At 35.0% G+C, this 16,480-nt stretch overlaps 1 protein-coding gene across 4 annotated transcripts in view; it reads left to right on the forward strand.

Moving 5' to 3' along the window:
• The window catches only part of LOC105496899 (copine 8), a 240,662-nt gene that overhangs the window by 107,104 nt on the left and 117,078 nt on the right, over positions 1–16,480 (forward strand). For all 4 annotated transcript variants that reach the window (XM_071071896.1, XM_071071895.1, XM_011767544.3 and 1 more), the window contains one exon: positions 12,126–12,189. In XM_071071896.1, coding sequence (XP_070927997.1) covers positions 12,126–12,189 — 64 coding nt within the window. The remainder of the gene's footprint in view (positions 1–12,125; positions 12,190–16,480) is intronic.

A 16,480-nucleotide genomic window follows, 5' to 3' on the forward strand; every position in this document is an offset into this window, starting at 1 on the left:
TTGCTTTGTTGATATTTTGTCTAGAAGATCTGTCCGGTCCTGAAAATGAGGTGTTCAAGTCTTCAGCTATTATTGTATTGGGATCTGTCTCTCTCTTTAGCTCTGATAATATTTGTGTTATATATCTGGTTGCTCCAGTGTTGGGCACATATGTATGTAAAATTGGGTGTTCCAGTCTCCAGTTATTGTATTGGGACCTGTCTCTCTCTTTAGCTCTGATAACATTTGTTTAGTATATCTGCAAGCTCCAGTGTTGGGTGCATATGTATTTAAAATTGCTAGACTCTCTTGCTTAATTGACCCCTTTATATAGTGACCTTCTTTGTCTCTTTTGATAGTTTTTGGTCTTGAAACCTATTTTGTCTGATATAAGTATACCTGCTCCTACTCTTTTTTTTTTGGTTTCCATTTGCATGGGATATTGTATTAATCAGGTCCTCTTGTGGGACAGAACTATTGGAATATATATATATATATATATATATATATATATATATATATATATATATGTTACTCACATGATCACAAAGTCCCATAATAGGCCATCTGCAGACTGAGGATCAAGGAGAGCTAGTCCGAGTTCCAAAACTGAAGAACTTGGAGTCTTATGTTCCAGGGTAGGAAGTATCCAGCAGGAGAGAAAGATGTAGGCTGGGAGGCTAGCCTTGTCTCTCTTGACACATTTTTCTGCATGGTTATATTCTATCTGCACAGGCAGCTGATTAGATTGTGCTCACCCAGATTAAGGGTGGGTCTGCCTTTCTCAGCCCACTGACTCAAATGTTAATCTCCTTTGGCAACACTCTCTCACACACATCCAGGATTGATATTTTGTATCCTTCAATCCAGTCAAGTTGAGCTCAGTATTAACCATTGCAGTTATCTTTTTTCATCCCTTTATTTTCAGTGTATGTTTGTCTTTATAAGTTAAGTGTGTTTCTTCCAGGCAACAGATCATTGAGCTTTGTTCTTTAATCCATTCAGCCTCTCTGTGTCTTTTGCTTGGAAAGTTTAGTTTATTTACATTTAGTGTTATTTTTGATAAGGACTTTCGCCTGTCATTTTGTTATTTTTTTTTTCTAGTTGTTTTGTGTTCTCTTTTTTCTTTCCTTCTTTCTTCCATTTGTTGAAGGTGATTTTCTCTGTTGATATGATTCAGTGTTTTGTTTTTATTTGTTTTTTTTTTTTTTTGTATCTCCTGTACTTTCTTGTTTGTGGTTACCATGAGGCTTACAAATATTATAACTCATTATTTCAGCCTTTTAACAACATAACACTGTTTGCATAAAAAAGCAAGTAAGCAAAAAGACAACTCTTAAACTCTATGCTTTAACTTTGTTCCTTGCTTTTTAACTTTTTGTTTTGTCTATACATCTCTTCTTGTATGTCTCGTGGTGCTGAAGACATACCTGAGCTTGAGTAACTTACAAAGGAAAGAAGTTTAATTGACTCAGAGTTCCACATGGCTGGGGAGGCCTCATAATCTTAGTGGAAGGTGAATGATCAGCAAAGTCATATTTTACATGGTGGCAGGCAAGAGAGAACATGAGCAGGGGAACTCCCCTTTATAAAATCATCAGATCTTCTAAGACTTATTCACTATCACAAGAATAGCCTGGAAAAGACCAGCCTCCATGATTCAATTACCTCCCACCAGGTCCCTCCCACAACAAACATGTGGGAATTATGGGAGCTATAATTCAAGATGAGATTTGGGTGGGGACACAGGCAAACCATGTCATGGTTTTTTTTTTTTTTTTATTGGTTAATTTTTTAGTCTTTCTACTTAAGATTATTTTACACACCACAGTTACACAGTTATAATGTTATAATATTCTATGTACTTACTACTATCAGTGAGTCAGTGAGTTTTGTACCTTCAGATGATTTCTTATTGCTCATTAAAGGGTCCTTTTTTTTTTTTTTTTTTTTTTTTCATTTTCGAGACAGAGTCTCACTCTGTCACCCAGGCTGGAGTGCAGTGGTGTGATCTCTGCAATCTCTGCCCCTGGGTTCAAACAATTATTTGCCTCAGCCTCCTGAATAGTTGGTACTACAGGCACGTGCCATCGCACCCAGCTAATTTTTGTATTTTCAGTAGAGACGGGATTTCACCATGTTGGCCAGGCTGGTCTCAAACACCTGACCTCAGGTGATCTGCCACCTCATCCTCCCGAAGTGCTGGAATTACAGACGTGAGCCCCCACACCAGGCAAGGCCCTTTTCTTTCTGATTGAGATATTCTCTTTAGCATTTCTTATAGGAGAGGTCTTGTGTGATGAAATCCCTAATATTTTGTTTGTCTGAGAAAATCTTTGTCTTATTCATGTTTGAAGGATATTTTCACCAGGTATATTATTCTAGGGTAAAAAGTTTTTTTTTCCTTCAGCATTTTATGTATGTCATGCCACTCTTTTCTGTCCTGGAAGGATTCCCTTGAAAAGTCTGCTGCCAGACATATTGGAGCTGCTTTGCGTGGTGTTTGTTTCTTTCTCTTGCTGCTTTTGGGATTCTTCCTTTATCCTTGACTTTTGGGAGTTTAATTATTACATGCCTTGAGGTAGTCTTCTTTGGGTTAAATCTGCTTAGCGTTATATAACTTTTTTATCCTTGGGTATTGATATCTTTCTCTAGGTCTGGGAAGTTCTCAGTTATTACCTCTTTGAATAAACTTTCTTCTCCTCTCTCTGTTTTGCTTCCTTTTTAAAAGGTCAGTAGCTTTTAGATTTGCCTTTTGGGGGCTTTTTCCTAGATCCTGTAGGCATGCTTTTTTGTTTTTCATTCTTTTTTTCTTTTGTCTTCTCTGAATGTCCATTTTCAAATAGCTTGTCTTCAAGCTCACTAATTCTTTATTCTGCATGATCAACTTTGCCATTATAAGACTCTGATGCATTGTTCAGTATGCCAATTTTATTTTTAGCTCCAGAATTTTTTATTCTTTTAAATTATTTTAATTTTTTTGTTAAATTTATTTGATAGAATTCTGAATTACTTTCTGTGTCATCTTGAATTTGAGTTCCCTCAAAACAGCTATTTTCACTTCTCTGTATGCTCACACACCTCTCTTTCTCCAGGATTGGTCCCTGGTGCTTTATTTAGTTCATATGTTAAGGTCATGTTTTCCTAGATGGTCTTGATACTTGTAGGTGTTCATTGAACATTAAAGCCTTGAAGAGTTAGGTATTTGTTTTAGTCTTCACTGTCTGGGCTTGTTGGTACCCATTCTTCTTGGCAAGACTTTCCAGATATTTCAGAAAACTTGAGTGTTGTGATCTAAACTGTATCTACTTTAGGGGCCAAAACCCACCAACGCTGTGGTTCTTGCAGACTAGTAGAGATACTGCCTTGATAGTCTTGGATAAAATCTATAAGAGTTCTTTGGATTACCTGGCAGAAACTCTTGTTCTATTTCTTACTTTCTCCCAAACAAACAGGGTCTCTCTTTCTCTGTTCTGAGCCACCTGAAGCTTGGGATGCAGTGACACAAGCCTCTCTTTGGCTGTCATCGCTAGGACTGTGTGACTGTGGTAAGGCTGGTTTAAATGCCCCCTCTGTGGGTGGGCATCAGCTGAGTTTGGTTTGGTTTTTCTTTCTGCTATAATAGGGCAGCACTGAGTTCAGTGCCTCACAATTGCTGCACTCTCTTCTCCCCAGCACATGGAGATGTTCTCAGCACCACAGTGTAGCTGCAAGGGGATTAGGGCGGGGTGACATTGGTGATTCAATGTCTGATTGAGTAGCACTGATTTTCCTACTTCTTCAGTGCTTCTTTTGATGATATGAACTTAAACCCAGGTACTGTGAATGCTCACCTGATTTTTAGTTCTTATGAAGATGCTTTTTGTGTGTGTATAGATAGTTGTTAAAATATAGATATTTGTCCTCGCAGGAAGGATGATCAGTGAAACCCTCTGTTTCATCATCTTGCTCCGCCTTCCACCAGTCTTACCTATGTACTAAATTTTGTGAAGGATTACTCATATCTCTTGAGATCATGTTTAACTGTAATGTGAATGAGTTTTATTATTCTATGTCTCTCAAAATGTAAGGATACAGTTATAAGAAGCAATCTTTAAAACTGATCTTTTTGGGTAACTTTCTTTTTTGGTATAATTTCAATTGCATGTAAAAATTGCGAGAGTAGGCAAGGTGGGGTGGCTCATGCCTGCAATTCCTGCACTTTGGGAGGCCAATTCGGGAGGATTGCTTGAGCCTAGTAGTTTGACAGCAGGCTGGGCAACATAGTGAGACCCTGTCTCTAAAAAAATGAAAAAACATTAGCTGAATATGGTGGCACATTTGTGTATTCCTAGCTACTTGGAAGGCTGAGGTGGGAAGATTGCTTGAGCCCAGGAATTTGAGGCTGAAGTGAGCTCTGATCACTCCACTGCACTCCAAACTGGGTGACAAAGTGAGAACCTATCTCAAAAACAAACAAACTAACAAAAAACAAATGTAGTTCAGAACCTCCAATTTAATCAGGAGCTAACTTTATTCTGTTCACTTTCTTACCCTCTTTCTTATTCTCTTTCTGTTTCATATTCTAGGTCTTTCTGAGTCATTTGAGAGTAAGTTGAAGACATTGTTGGAAAAATTGTGCCCTCTTTCCTCTAAATACTTGAGTGTGAATTTCTTTTTATTGTTATTATTATACTTTAAGTCCTAGGGCACATGTGCACAACGTGCAGGCTTGTTACATATGTATACATGTGTCATGTTGGTGTGCTGCACCCATTAACTCGTCATTTACGTTAGGTATATCTCCTAATGCTATTCCCCCCTACCCCTACCCCACGACAGGTCCCAGTGTGTGATGTTCCCCTTCCTGTGTCCAAGTGTTCTCATTGTTCAATTCCCACTTATGAGTGAGGACAAGCGGTGTTTGTTTTTTTGTCCTTGTGATAGTTTGCTGAGAATGATGGTTTCCAGCTTCATCCATGTCCCTACAAAGGACATGAACTCATCCTTTTTTATGACTGCATAGTATTCCATGGTATATATGTGCCACATTTTTTTAATCCAGTCTATCGTTGATGTACATTTGGGTTGGTTCCAAGTCTTTGCTATTGTCAATAGTGCCGCAGTAAATGTACATGTGCATGTGTCTTTATAGCAGCATGATTTATAATTCTTTGAGTATATACCCAGTAATGGAATGGCTGAGTCAAATGATATTTCCAGTTCTAGATCCTTGAGGAATCGCCACACTGTCTTCCACAATGGTTGAACTAGTTTACAGTCCCACCAACAGTGTAAAAGTGTTCCTATTTCTCCACATCCTCTCCAGCACCTGTTGTTTCCTGACTGTTTAATGATCACCATTCTAACTGGTGTGAGATGGTATCTCATTGTGGTTTCGATTTGCATTTCTCTGATGGCCAGTGATGATGAGCATTTTTTCATGTGTCTTTTGGCTGCATAAATGTCTTCTTTTGAGAAGTGTCTGTTCATGTCCTTTGCCCACTTTTTGATGGGGTTGTTTTCTTCTTGTAAATTTGTTTGAGTTCTTTGTTTAGTCTGGATATTAGCCCTTTGTCAGATGAGTAGATTGCAAAAATTTTCTCCCATTCTGTAGGTTGTCTGTTCACTCCGATGGTAGTTTCTTTTGCTGTGCAGAAGCTCTTTAGTTTAATGAGATCCCATTTGTCAATTTTGGCTTTTGTTGCCATTGCTTTTGGTGTTTTAGACATGAAGTCGTTGCCCATGCCTATGTCCTGAATGGTATTGCCTATGTTTTCTTTTAGGGTTTTTATGGTATTAGGTCTAACATTTAAGTCTTTATCCATCTTGAATTAATTTTTGTATAAGGTGTAAGGAAGGGATCCAGTTTTAGCTTTCTACATGGGGCTAGCCAGTTTTCCCGGCTGGGTGTGGTGGCTCAGGCCTGTAATCCCAGCACTTTGGGAGGCCTAGGCAGGCGGATCACGAGGTCAGATCGAGAGTGAATTTCTTAATGAGAATCTTCTTTTACACAACCACAATATGATGATCAAAATCAGGAAACTTCATAATGATACAATACTATCTAATCTACTCTTCACTCACATTTCAACATTGTAGCAATAATGCCATTATAGATATATTTTCCTCTTCTAAAATTTAATGAAGAATTGTAATTGAGATTAGTCATTTTAATTCTAGTCTCTTTTAACCTGAAATAGTTTCTTAGCCTGTCTTTGTCTTTTATTGACCTTGCATTGTTTCAATAAACTTCGTATTTTAGAATAGTTTTATGTTTATAGAAAAGTTACAATAGTACAGAAAGTTCCTGTATTCCTGTCATACCAGTTTCTTCTAACATTAACATCTTGTGGTATCGTGGTATTTAATACATTTGTCACAACTAGAAAGACAACAGTGGTGCATATATTACTATTAGCTAAATTTCAAACTTTACTTGAATTTCACTCATTGTTTCACTAATGTTCTTTTTATATTCCAGAATTCATTCAGAATTCATTTCAGGATATACACTTTCTTTTGATCTGATATGTTACAATTTCTTAGTCTTTCCTTGTTTTGTATGACCTTGATAGTTTTGAAGAAGTATTAGATTCTTTGTAGAATGTCCCTAAATTTGTGTTTGTGTGATGTTTTTCTTATGGTTAGATTGGAGTTAAGGATTTGGGGAGAAGGCCACAGGAGTTGAAGTGTCTTTCTCCTTATATCTTATCAGGAATATATATTAATATGACTTATCACTGGTGATATTAACCTTGATCACCTTGCCAAGGGTGTTTGCCATGAAATTGTTCAACATAATGGTGTATTTATCTTTTTGTAGTTGTGTCAATTTTGCTTTATGTATTTTGGAGCTATAATAGTAGGTGCATGCAGTATTGAGATTACTGTATCTTCCCAATTAATTGAATGTTTTGTCATTACACAATAACTATTTCTTGCAAACCTGTTTAATTTAAAATCTGTATGTATGCTATTAATGTAGGTACACTGATTTTCATTAGAGTTAGTTATTTTTCTCTGAGCTATCCTTCCATTCTTTTCTTTTGAATTTTTTGAATCAAATTTTGATATCTATTTTGAATAGTTAATGGCTGAATTTAATTTTTATATAATTCATACAATATTTGCATTTAATCTGGAGCATCTAGTTCATTTACAGTTATATCAGTAACTATTCCTCTAGGTTTATTTCTGTCACCTACTTAGTGCTCCTCATCCGCCCCATTCTTTCTTTAGTCTTAGTTCCTTTTGAACTGATTGCATTTTAGAAACAAAATTTCAAAAATTTTCTTCTCTAAAGTTGAAATTATAAAGTACTTAAATAATTGTAGTTTCTTTGAAGTTTTTAAACATATTTACTCATTTTTTATGAAATTCTATTTTTCAGCATATTTAATTTCTTCCTGAACAATGAGAGACCATGAGAAGGCTTTAACTTAAATTATCACCTTGCTGGTTAATGCTATCATTATCATTCGTATTTGTTATTTTAGTTTTTAACATTAATGTCGCTGATTTAAGGTTAACTCATATTTAGTATTTCCTTGGCTTCTCTCATTCTTTCTTTTTTCTTCTTAGATCTCCCATCTGTGATCATTTCCTTCAATTTGAAACCCATTTTTTAGAAACTTCTCAAGCAAAGATTCTTGGGTATAAATATATTTGTTTCTTATTTGTTTCAAAATATCTGTAGTTTATGCTTGTTCTTAGAATATATCTTTACTGTTTACAATCTTATATTTAGAATTATTTTCTTTCAAACCATTGAAGATATTGTTTGAATTATCTTTCAGTTTCCAGTGTTGCTTCCAAGTAGTCAGCTCTTAGTTTAATCTTTGTAGATCATCTGTCTTTTCTCTCTAGTTCCTCTGGAGGTACATTCTTCATCTCTCATGTTTTTCCCTGCTCCTATCATGTCCCCAAGTATACATTTATTTTTCCTTAGGCTGCTTGGGATTCATTGAGCTTTCTGAATCTGGAAATTGAGGTGTTTCACCATTTCTAAAAGTTTCCCAGCCATTATTTCTTCAAACATTGCATCTGCTCTATTTAGTCCTTCCTCTACTGGAACTCTGACTAAACATATATTAGACCTTTTACCTTTGTGTTCTGTGACTCCAAACCTCTTCATAATAGTTTCCATGTCTGCTTCTCCATGCTGCATTATGGATAATTTATTTATATCTTTCTTTCAGTTCACTGATTCTGTCTTCTCCTTTGTCTAATCCAAACATATATAGTCAACTAATTTTTCACAGGGGCACCAGGAGGATAGGATGGGAAGCAGATAGCCCCTTTAATAAATGGTTCTGAGAAACCTGGACTACAGCATGCAAAAGAATTAAATTGGACCCTTACTTTACACCATACGCAGAAATCAACTCAAAATGGGTAAAAGTCCCAAACATAAGACCAGAAACAATAAAACTCCTGGAAGAGAACATAGGGGAAGAGTGCCTGGACATTGGCACTGGCAATGACAGCTTGGATTTACTTCTGGGCTCCCTATTCTGTTCCAAATATCCTTGCTTATTTTTTATAATCCTTTGCTAGTTAACCATATGTCCATTTCCTCTTTACATTTTAAATATATTATAAATACTTATATTTTGTGTACTATTCATAATATTTACAACATTCTAAATCTGTGTTTGATTCTGCAGCCTGTTGTTTTGGAGATTCTAACTCATGATGGGTGCATTTTTTCTTGTGTATTTTTTGATATTGTAAGACGAGCCTCATATTTACTTTTAAAACTTTAAATGTGAGATATTTTGAGATTTAATTTGAAGGGAAACTTTTCTAGAGAGGATATGCGTTTACTAGGCAACTGTGGTCGCTTGAATTAAATGTAATTCTTGGTTTGAAGTTTTGGTAACTACTCAAGTGATGTCAGTTAAGGCAGCAAGCCTGATTGAACTTAAATTATTAGGACACATTTTTTTCTCTTCATTCATCACCACGTTTTAAGGCAGTGATTTATTTTTTAGGCCCATAGAGTGAATGTTTATATATATAACTCATGCTACAGTCAGGCAACCTAGTTAATGAGATATAAGCTTTATGCTGTGGATTGGCTGTTTATTGAATTTCCCACCTTGTGAGTCCCACCTCCTCTTGTTTTTCTAATTTTTATGTCCTAGGTAACCATAAAAATCAGAAACCTAAGATCAAGTTCTCCAATGTTCAGTTCTGCTTATCTTTCTGACTTTACTTTCAGCTTCTGATTGGTCCTTACTTTCTTGCAAAGTTATCTGAGCATTTATAAAGATCATTGCATATTTTATTCAGCATTTTGAAGTGTGTTCAGTTTTATGCTCAGTTGGGGTGTTTGGTTTTCCAAAATGCTGAAAGTATTAAACTCATAGTTCACAAATAGAAAGAAGAGAAAGGTACAGCTGGATTAGAAAAATTAACTGATTAAAGATGCTGGAAGGATGCTGAAAATGATAATATAGTAATATGAGACAAAATGTGCAATGTTATATTAATTGAGTTCTTAGACATAAGGACCTAGGGAAAATGGAAGATCTTGACATGTGTAATTACCATGGTTAAGAGTAAATACATGTGGAAATAAGCCTTAAGCAATGCACAACTGTATATTACATACTTATCTATAGACTAAACACCTGCTGTACACAGACATTTAACTCTGTGCTTACAAGAGCTTTATGTCATGAATATTGCTCTTATAGAAAATGTAATCAACTTGAGAAAAGAAAGGTTAACAATTTGTGCTTTTAGCAGTTAAGGAATAATTAAGTGCTAAACCTTACAGTATTGACTTTAACATCAATAGGAATGCAGAAAAGGCTGAGCTTTGTGTAAGGTTGCCTAGGATAAGATTTTCTTGGAACAAATGGAACTTCATCTGGGGATATGGCAAGTTTGAGGCAAAATAGGGAACAGTTAACAAGCTATAATATGTCAAGGCATGGTAGTGAACACAAAGAAGAAATAAGCACAAAATGTCACCAAATTGATGAAAGGATAGGGAACAGTGAAACCCAGGGTTTTATATAGGTTTTAATAACATAGTAGAAAACTTAGAAACCATGAGAACATTTTGTTCTATAGTCATGCACTACTTAACAACAGGGATATGTTCTGAGAAATGCATCCTTAGATGATTTCATTGTTGTGCAACCATCATAGACTGTACTTATACAAACCTAGATGGTCTAACCCAGCAGTCCCCGACCCTTTTTGGTACCAAGGAGCAGTTTTGTGGAAGATAATTTTTCCCTGCATTGGGGGTTTGGAGGTAGTTTCGGGATGATTCAAGTCCATTACATTTATTGTGCACTTTATTTCTATTATTATTATATTATAATGAAATAATTATACAACTCACCATAATGTAGAATCAGTGGGAACCTGAGCTTGTTTTCCTGCAACTAGATGGTCCCATCTGGGGGTGATGGGAGACAGTGACAGATCATCAGGCATTAGATTCTCATAGGAAGTGTATACTATTTAGGTCCCTCACAGTTCACAATAGGGTTCAGGCTCCTATGAGAATCTAATGCTGCTGCTGATCTGACAAGAGGCAGAGCTCAAGTAGTAATGCCAAGGATGGGGAGCAGCTGTAAATACAGATGAGGCTCAGCTTGCTGGTGTCTGCCGCTCACCTCCTGCTCTGCAGCCCTGGGGTTGCAGACCCCTGGTCTAGCCTACCACATACCTAGGCTATATGGTATAACTTCTTGTTCCTAGGCTACAAATGTGTACAGCATGTTACCTCACTGAATACTCTAGGCAGTTGTAACATCAGTATTTGTGTATCTAAACGTAAGTAAACATAGAAGAGACACAGTAAAAACATTATATAAAAGTTATAAAATGGTATACCTGTGTAGGGTACTTACCATGAATGGAGCTTATGGAAATGGAAGTTGCTCTGGGTGAGTCTGAGTGAGCGATGAGTGAATGTGAGGGCCTGGGACATTATACTACTGTAGACTTTATAAACACTGTATAGTTAGGTTGCACTAAGTGTACTTACAACTGTTTTTCTGTCTTCAGTAATAACCTTAACTTACTATAATGTTTTTACTTTAAAATATTTTAAACTTTAAAAAAATTTTTTAATAATAACACTTATCTAGAACATAAACACATTGTACAGCTGTACAAAAATATTTTCTTTATATCCTTATTCAATAATCTTTTTTTCTGTTTTTAAGTTATTAATTTATTTAATTTTACTTTTTAAACGTTTTTTGTTAAAAATGAAGACACAAACTTACACATTTACCTAGGCCTACCCAGGGTCAAGATCCTCAGTATCCCTGTCTTCCACCTCCACATCTTGTCCCCCGGAAGACCTTCAAGAGCAATACCATGCATGGAGCTGTTGTCTCCTGTGATAACAGTGCCTTCTTTTGGAACATCTGCAGGACCTAAGTGAGGCTGTTTTTACAGTTAGCTTTTTTAATTTTTGTATGTGTAGAAGAAATACACTTAGAAATAATGATAAAAAATATAGTATAGAAAATACATAAACAGTAACATATTTGATGTTTACTATCATTGCCAAGTATTATGGACTGTACATACATAGTTTGTATGACTGGCAGCACAGTAGATTTATTTGCACCAGCATCACACCAACACGTGAGTAATGCTGTGTGCTAAGATATTACATCATTAGGCAGTAGAAAGTTTTCAGCTCCATTATAATGTTATGGGGACACCAGTGTATATGCAATCTGTTGTTTATTGAAACATAATTAGGTGATGCATAACTATTACATTATATTATATATTAGACAATATGGAATATTGAAGATTCTTGAGAGGATCGACATGTTTAAAGTTATGTTAAAAGTTTAGCCTCATTGAGGGCCGGGTATGGTAGCTCACGCCTGTAATCCCGGCAGTTTGGGAGGCCGAGGGGAGCGGATCACCATAGGTCAGGAGTTTGAGACCAACTTAGCCAACATGGCGAAACCCCATCTCTACTAAAAAAAAAAAAATACAAAATTTAGCCAGGTCTATAATCCCAGCTACTCAAAATATATTTCGTTAGGGAAGAGCCATCTTATTATTATATGCTCTTTATTAGATTACATAAAAATAAATATGATATATAAATTTATATTATATAGTATTAATATAACATATTAATGTACATAAATATATTTTTGTTGTTTCAGAGGAATTCCAGGGAAGAAATGTGGTACAATCATACTTACAGCAGAGGAATTAAACTGTTGCAGGGTAAGTAAATATTTCTTTTGTTTAGAAAACACTTCCATACTTCAAATGCTATATCTAAAATTGTACTTAACTAATTAATTTTTAAGTAATTGTAGCAAAAATGTTATACAATTTTATAATCCATAAAATATCATTTTAGATACTTAGCCCTATGACCAGAGAGACTGTATTTCATAGTCCGAAAAGTAAAATCAATTATTTTAATAATCTTTTAAGGAATTGAAAGTATTAAAATAACACCTAATATCAATACTGCTTTTTAAGCATTAGTATAAGGAATCATCCGTTATAGCAATCAGTTCAATTACTGTAAAACTTTTGAAGATTTGTGTGTAATCCTGAAGGAATATTTCTTGACATTTGCATTTACCCCATTTGTATAACATACTTTCCCCAATTTTTCTAATTAAATTAATTCAGAATTTATATTACTTCCATCTCTTGTTAGCTTGGGAAGTCCACATTTGAAGAAAGGATCAGCTGCCACTCCATCTAGCAGTATGACTGCACAGAGTGCATACTCTGTAGTTTTAGAAGATTGTTACTTTTAGTTGTGATTTGCTGATGCTCATTGACTCATGTTTAATGATTTCACTGTTGTCAAGAAATGGGAAGATAACTATGACACTCCGCACTGAAAGTAACGATGGCCAGCTGAATCTGAAGTCAATATTGTCTGTTTAATGTGGGCCAACAGATCTCTGGGAATTGATATTTCCAGAGGAAATAAATTTTCCCTAGATTACCTCTAGTGCCCTTTATTTTTAATTGCTGCTTGATCGTAGGAACAGAAACTCACCCAAACTAACAAAAGCTTAACACTTTGACACTGACCATAGTTTTTATAGAGAGAGCCATAGTTTATTTTTTTATCTCAAGAAGTTGTCTTTTTAACTTTTAGATAAATTCTGTGGCCTTGTTTACATAATACATTTCTGATAGGACATGGTGGCTCATGCCTGTAATCTCAGCACTTTGGGAGGCCAAGGTGAGTCCAGGAATTCAAGGCTGCCGTGAGCTATTGTTTCACTGCACTCCAGCCTGGGCAACAGAGAAAGCCCCTGTCTCAAATATATATGTATATATATTATATCTCTCAAATATAGATAGATGATCAGTAGATAGATAGATAGATAGATAGATAGATAGATAGATAGATAGATAGCTGAGATAGTATGCTCAGGGAATCATATGATATTACTTGTCAGCAAATGATAGAAACTGGGTATTACAACTGATTACATACCTATGGGATTCTGGGGGCGGGGGTAGAACAGTGAGATAACAATAGGAACTATAATAACAGGTGAGTGGAAATAATTAAACACTAATGTTAGAATTTAAGTCATTTAAAATAACATGTAAATTGAAGCCTTCCTATTGTTGTGCTCATTGTCTTTGTCCCCCTGGGCATGTCACAGTCATATCAGTCTCAGTTTTCTCATCTATAAAATACCCAAACATGCCCACATGTAATGCTGTTAAAGACTATCAGATTCAAGTTAAGTTTTGGTTTTGCTACTAATTTGTACTTTGTCTGATCAAGACACTTCACTACTTACTCTGAGTTTTACTTTTCATATTTGAAGGGCAAAAAAAACAAAATATGTGAACTAATCACTAGACTATTTAAAAAAAAAATCTTCCAGTCCTGACAATCAACTACCATAACATTAAGTTTGATACTATAATGTACATAAAAGTAGTATGTATATACTAAGCAATGCCTTAGAAAATATAGCATAATTATTTAAATGCAGAGATATTACCTGTCATCCTATTGTTTTTAGTTAAAATGATACAATGATTCTTTTAAATTATATTATCTGATCACCATTTATACTTCTGGTCTCAATTTGTAAATGTTTAAGATAATATAGGCTTTGTATTAGGAAAGAAAAAAGGAAGTTCACAGTCAATAAGATACATGTTCTTTATGGTGATATTAACATGCTATTTTGTCAAAATCTTGAGTTTATTGAGCATATTTTGTGTAAATATGTCATGAATACAGTATTATCAGTTATATTTCAAAATAGAACCAAGATACCAAGACGTAGGCTGGGTATGGACAGGCTGCATCCTAAATATCTTCCACTTTCAGTTCTAGTCTCTTGTTGGAAGAGCCTGGAAAATTATTTTACTAGGCCCTGGTAAATGAAAGGGAATGTGTCATTTAGTGGTGTAGGTATTTTTATCCCTTTTTTTACAATTAATTCAAGAACATCTGGAATTCTCTTTCAATGAGTCAACACGTATTTCTCATACTTAGAAATTATAGATCTAATATTTTTATCAATATTGTTTAAAATCTTGGTGCAACTTCATCTTATGTTTTCTGTGTCCTAATTCTTGGCTAGAGCCTTATTGATCATCAGCATCATTATTAATATTAATAAACTTGAAATAGTATTTCATTATTATGTTAGTATAGTAGAATGCACAAGTGTACTCAAAGCAATGTTCATAGTTACTTCAGAAGAATCAATGATTTTTAAATTTATGCTTTAGAGAACATTAAAAGTATGGGCATTATTATTTATAATGTTGAATGCAATCATTTTAATTCACCTACAACATCATAAAAATCCATACTTTTTTTCTTTAAAACAAGTTGTCAGTTATTAACTTGTGCAATGAACATAGGCTTTGGAGTCAGGTCACCTACATTTTAGTTTTGCCTTTTTCACTATTTAGCTGAGTGAGGTTATATTGTTGGAGCTTTAATTTATGCATTTGTAATATGACAATTTTTTAAACCAGTTTATTAGGTATAATTGGCATACAAATACCTGCACATGTTTAATGTATACAGCATGGTGAGTCTGGAGATAGGTATATATCCATGAAACCATCACCATATAATTGATGTCATAAATATGTTAGTCACTTCCAATGATTCCTCCTACCCTGCTTATTTATTATTAATATTTTTGTGATAATAAACTGCATAAGATTTACCCTCTCAGCAGATTTTTAAATATACAGTACAGTATTGTTAACCATAGGTACCATACTGTATATAGTAGATCTCTATGACTTATTCATCTTGCATAGCTGAAATTTTGTGCTCCTTGATAATACCTTCCAGTTTCTTCTTCCCCTCAGTCCCTGGAAACCATCATTCTACTCCCTGCTTCTATAATTTTGACTGTTTTAGAATCCTCATGTAAGTTACAACATGTAGTATTTATCTTTTTGTGTCTGGCTTATTTCACTTGTACAGTGTTTTCCAGGCTCATCTATCTTGTTGCAAATGGACAGATGTTCTTCCTTTTTAAGGATGAATAATATTCGATTGTTTTATATATATATATATATGTGTGTGTGTGTGTATAAATTATATATATGCATTTTCTGTATCGATTCATCTGTTGATAGACACTTCATTTGCTTCAATGTCTTGACTTGTGAATAATGCTAGAATGAACATGGGAGTTCAGATATCTCTTCAAGATACTGATTGCAGTCTCTTTCTTTGTACATATACCCAGAAGTGGGATTGCTGGATCATATGGTAGTGCTGCTTTTAATTTTTGAAGAACCTCCGACTATTTTCCACAGTAGCTGCACTAATTGCATTCCTACCAACAGTGTACAAGGGTTTCCTTTTCTCTACCTCCTCACTGATACTACTTCCCGTTGTGTTTGTTTTTTTGATAGTAGGCATTCTAACAGGTGTGAGCTAATCTTTTGTATGCATTTGCATTTCTCTGATGATTGGTGATGTTGAGCATATGTTGAGCATATGTTGAGACATATGCTTATTCAGGTTCTTAGCCCATTTTTAAATTGAGTTGATTTTCTATTTTTCATTTTTATATATTTATAGTTTTTGCAGTATTTTTGAAGATTTGTAGGAGTTCCTTATATATTTTGGAAATTCACCTTTATGGTATACAGTATCTTAGTCCATTTTGAGTTGCTATAAAAGAATATCTGAGACTAGGTAATTTATTTTTAAAAAGAAGTTTATTTAGCTCACTCTTCCACCAGGTGAGAAGCTCAAGAGCATGGTACTGGCTTGTGGTAAGGGCTTTCATAGTGTTTCACAATGTGGCAGAGAAAGTGAAAGTGGAAGCAGACATTTGTGAACATAGGGAAGCCTGAGGGGCACCCCAGCTTTATAAAAACCCACTCTCAAAAGAATGAACTCATTCTGAGAGAATTAATCCAGTCTCACTCAAGACTGTGAAAGCAGCAACTACCTATTCATGAGGGATCAGCACCCATAACCCAAACACCTTCCATGGGGCCCCACCTCCCAGCACTGTCATACTGGCGATCAGAT

This window comes from Macaca nemestrina, chromosome 10 (assembly GCF_043159975.1).
Source record: "Macaca nemestrina isolate mMacNem1 chromosome 10, mMacNem.hap1, whole genome shotgun sequence".
Lineage (NCBI taxonomy): Eukaryota > Metazoa > Chordata > Mammalia > Primates > Cercopithecidae > Macaca > Macaca nemestrina.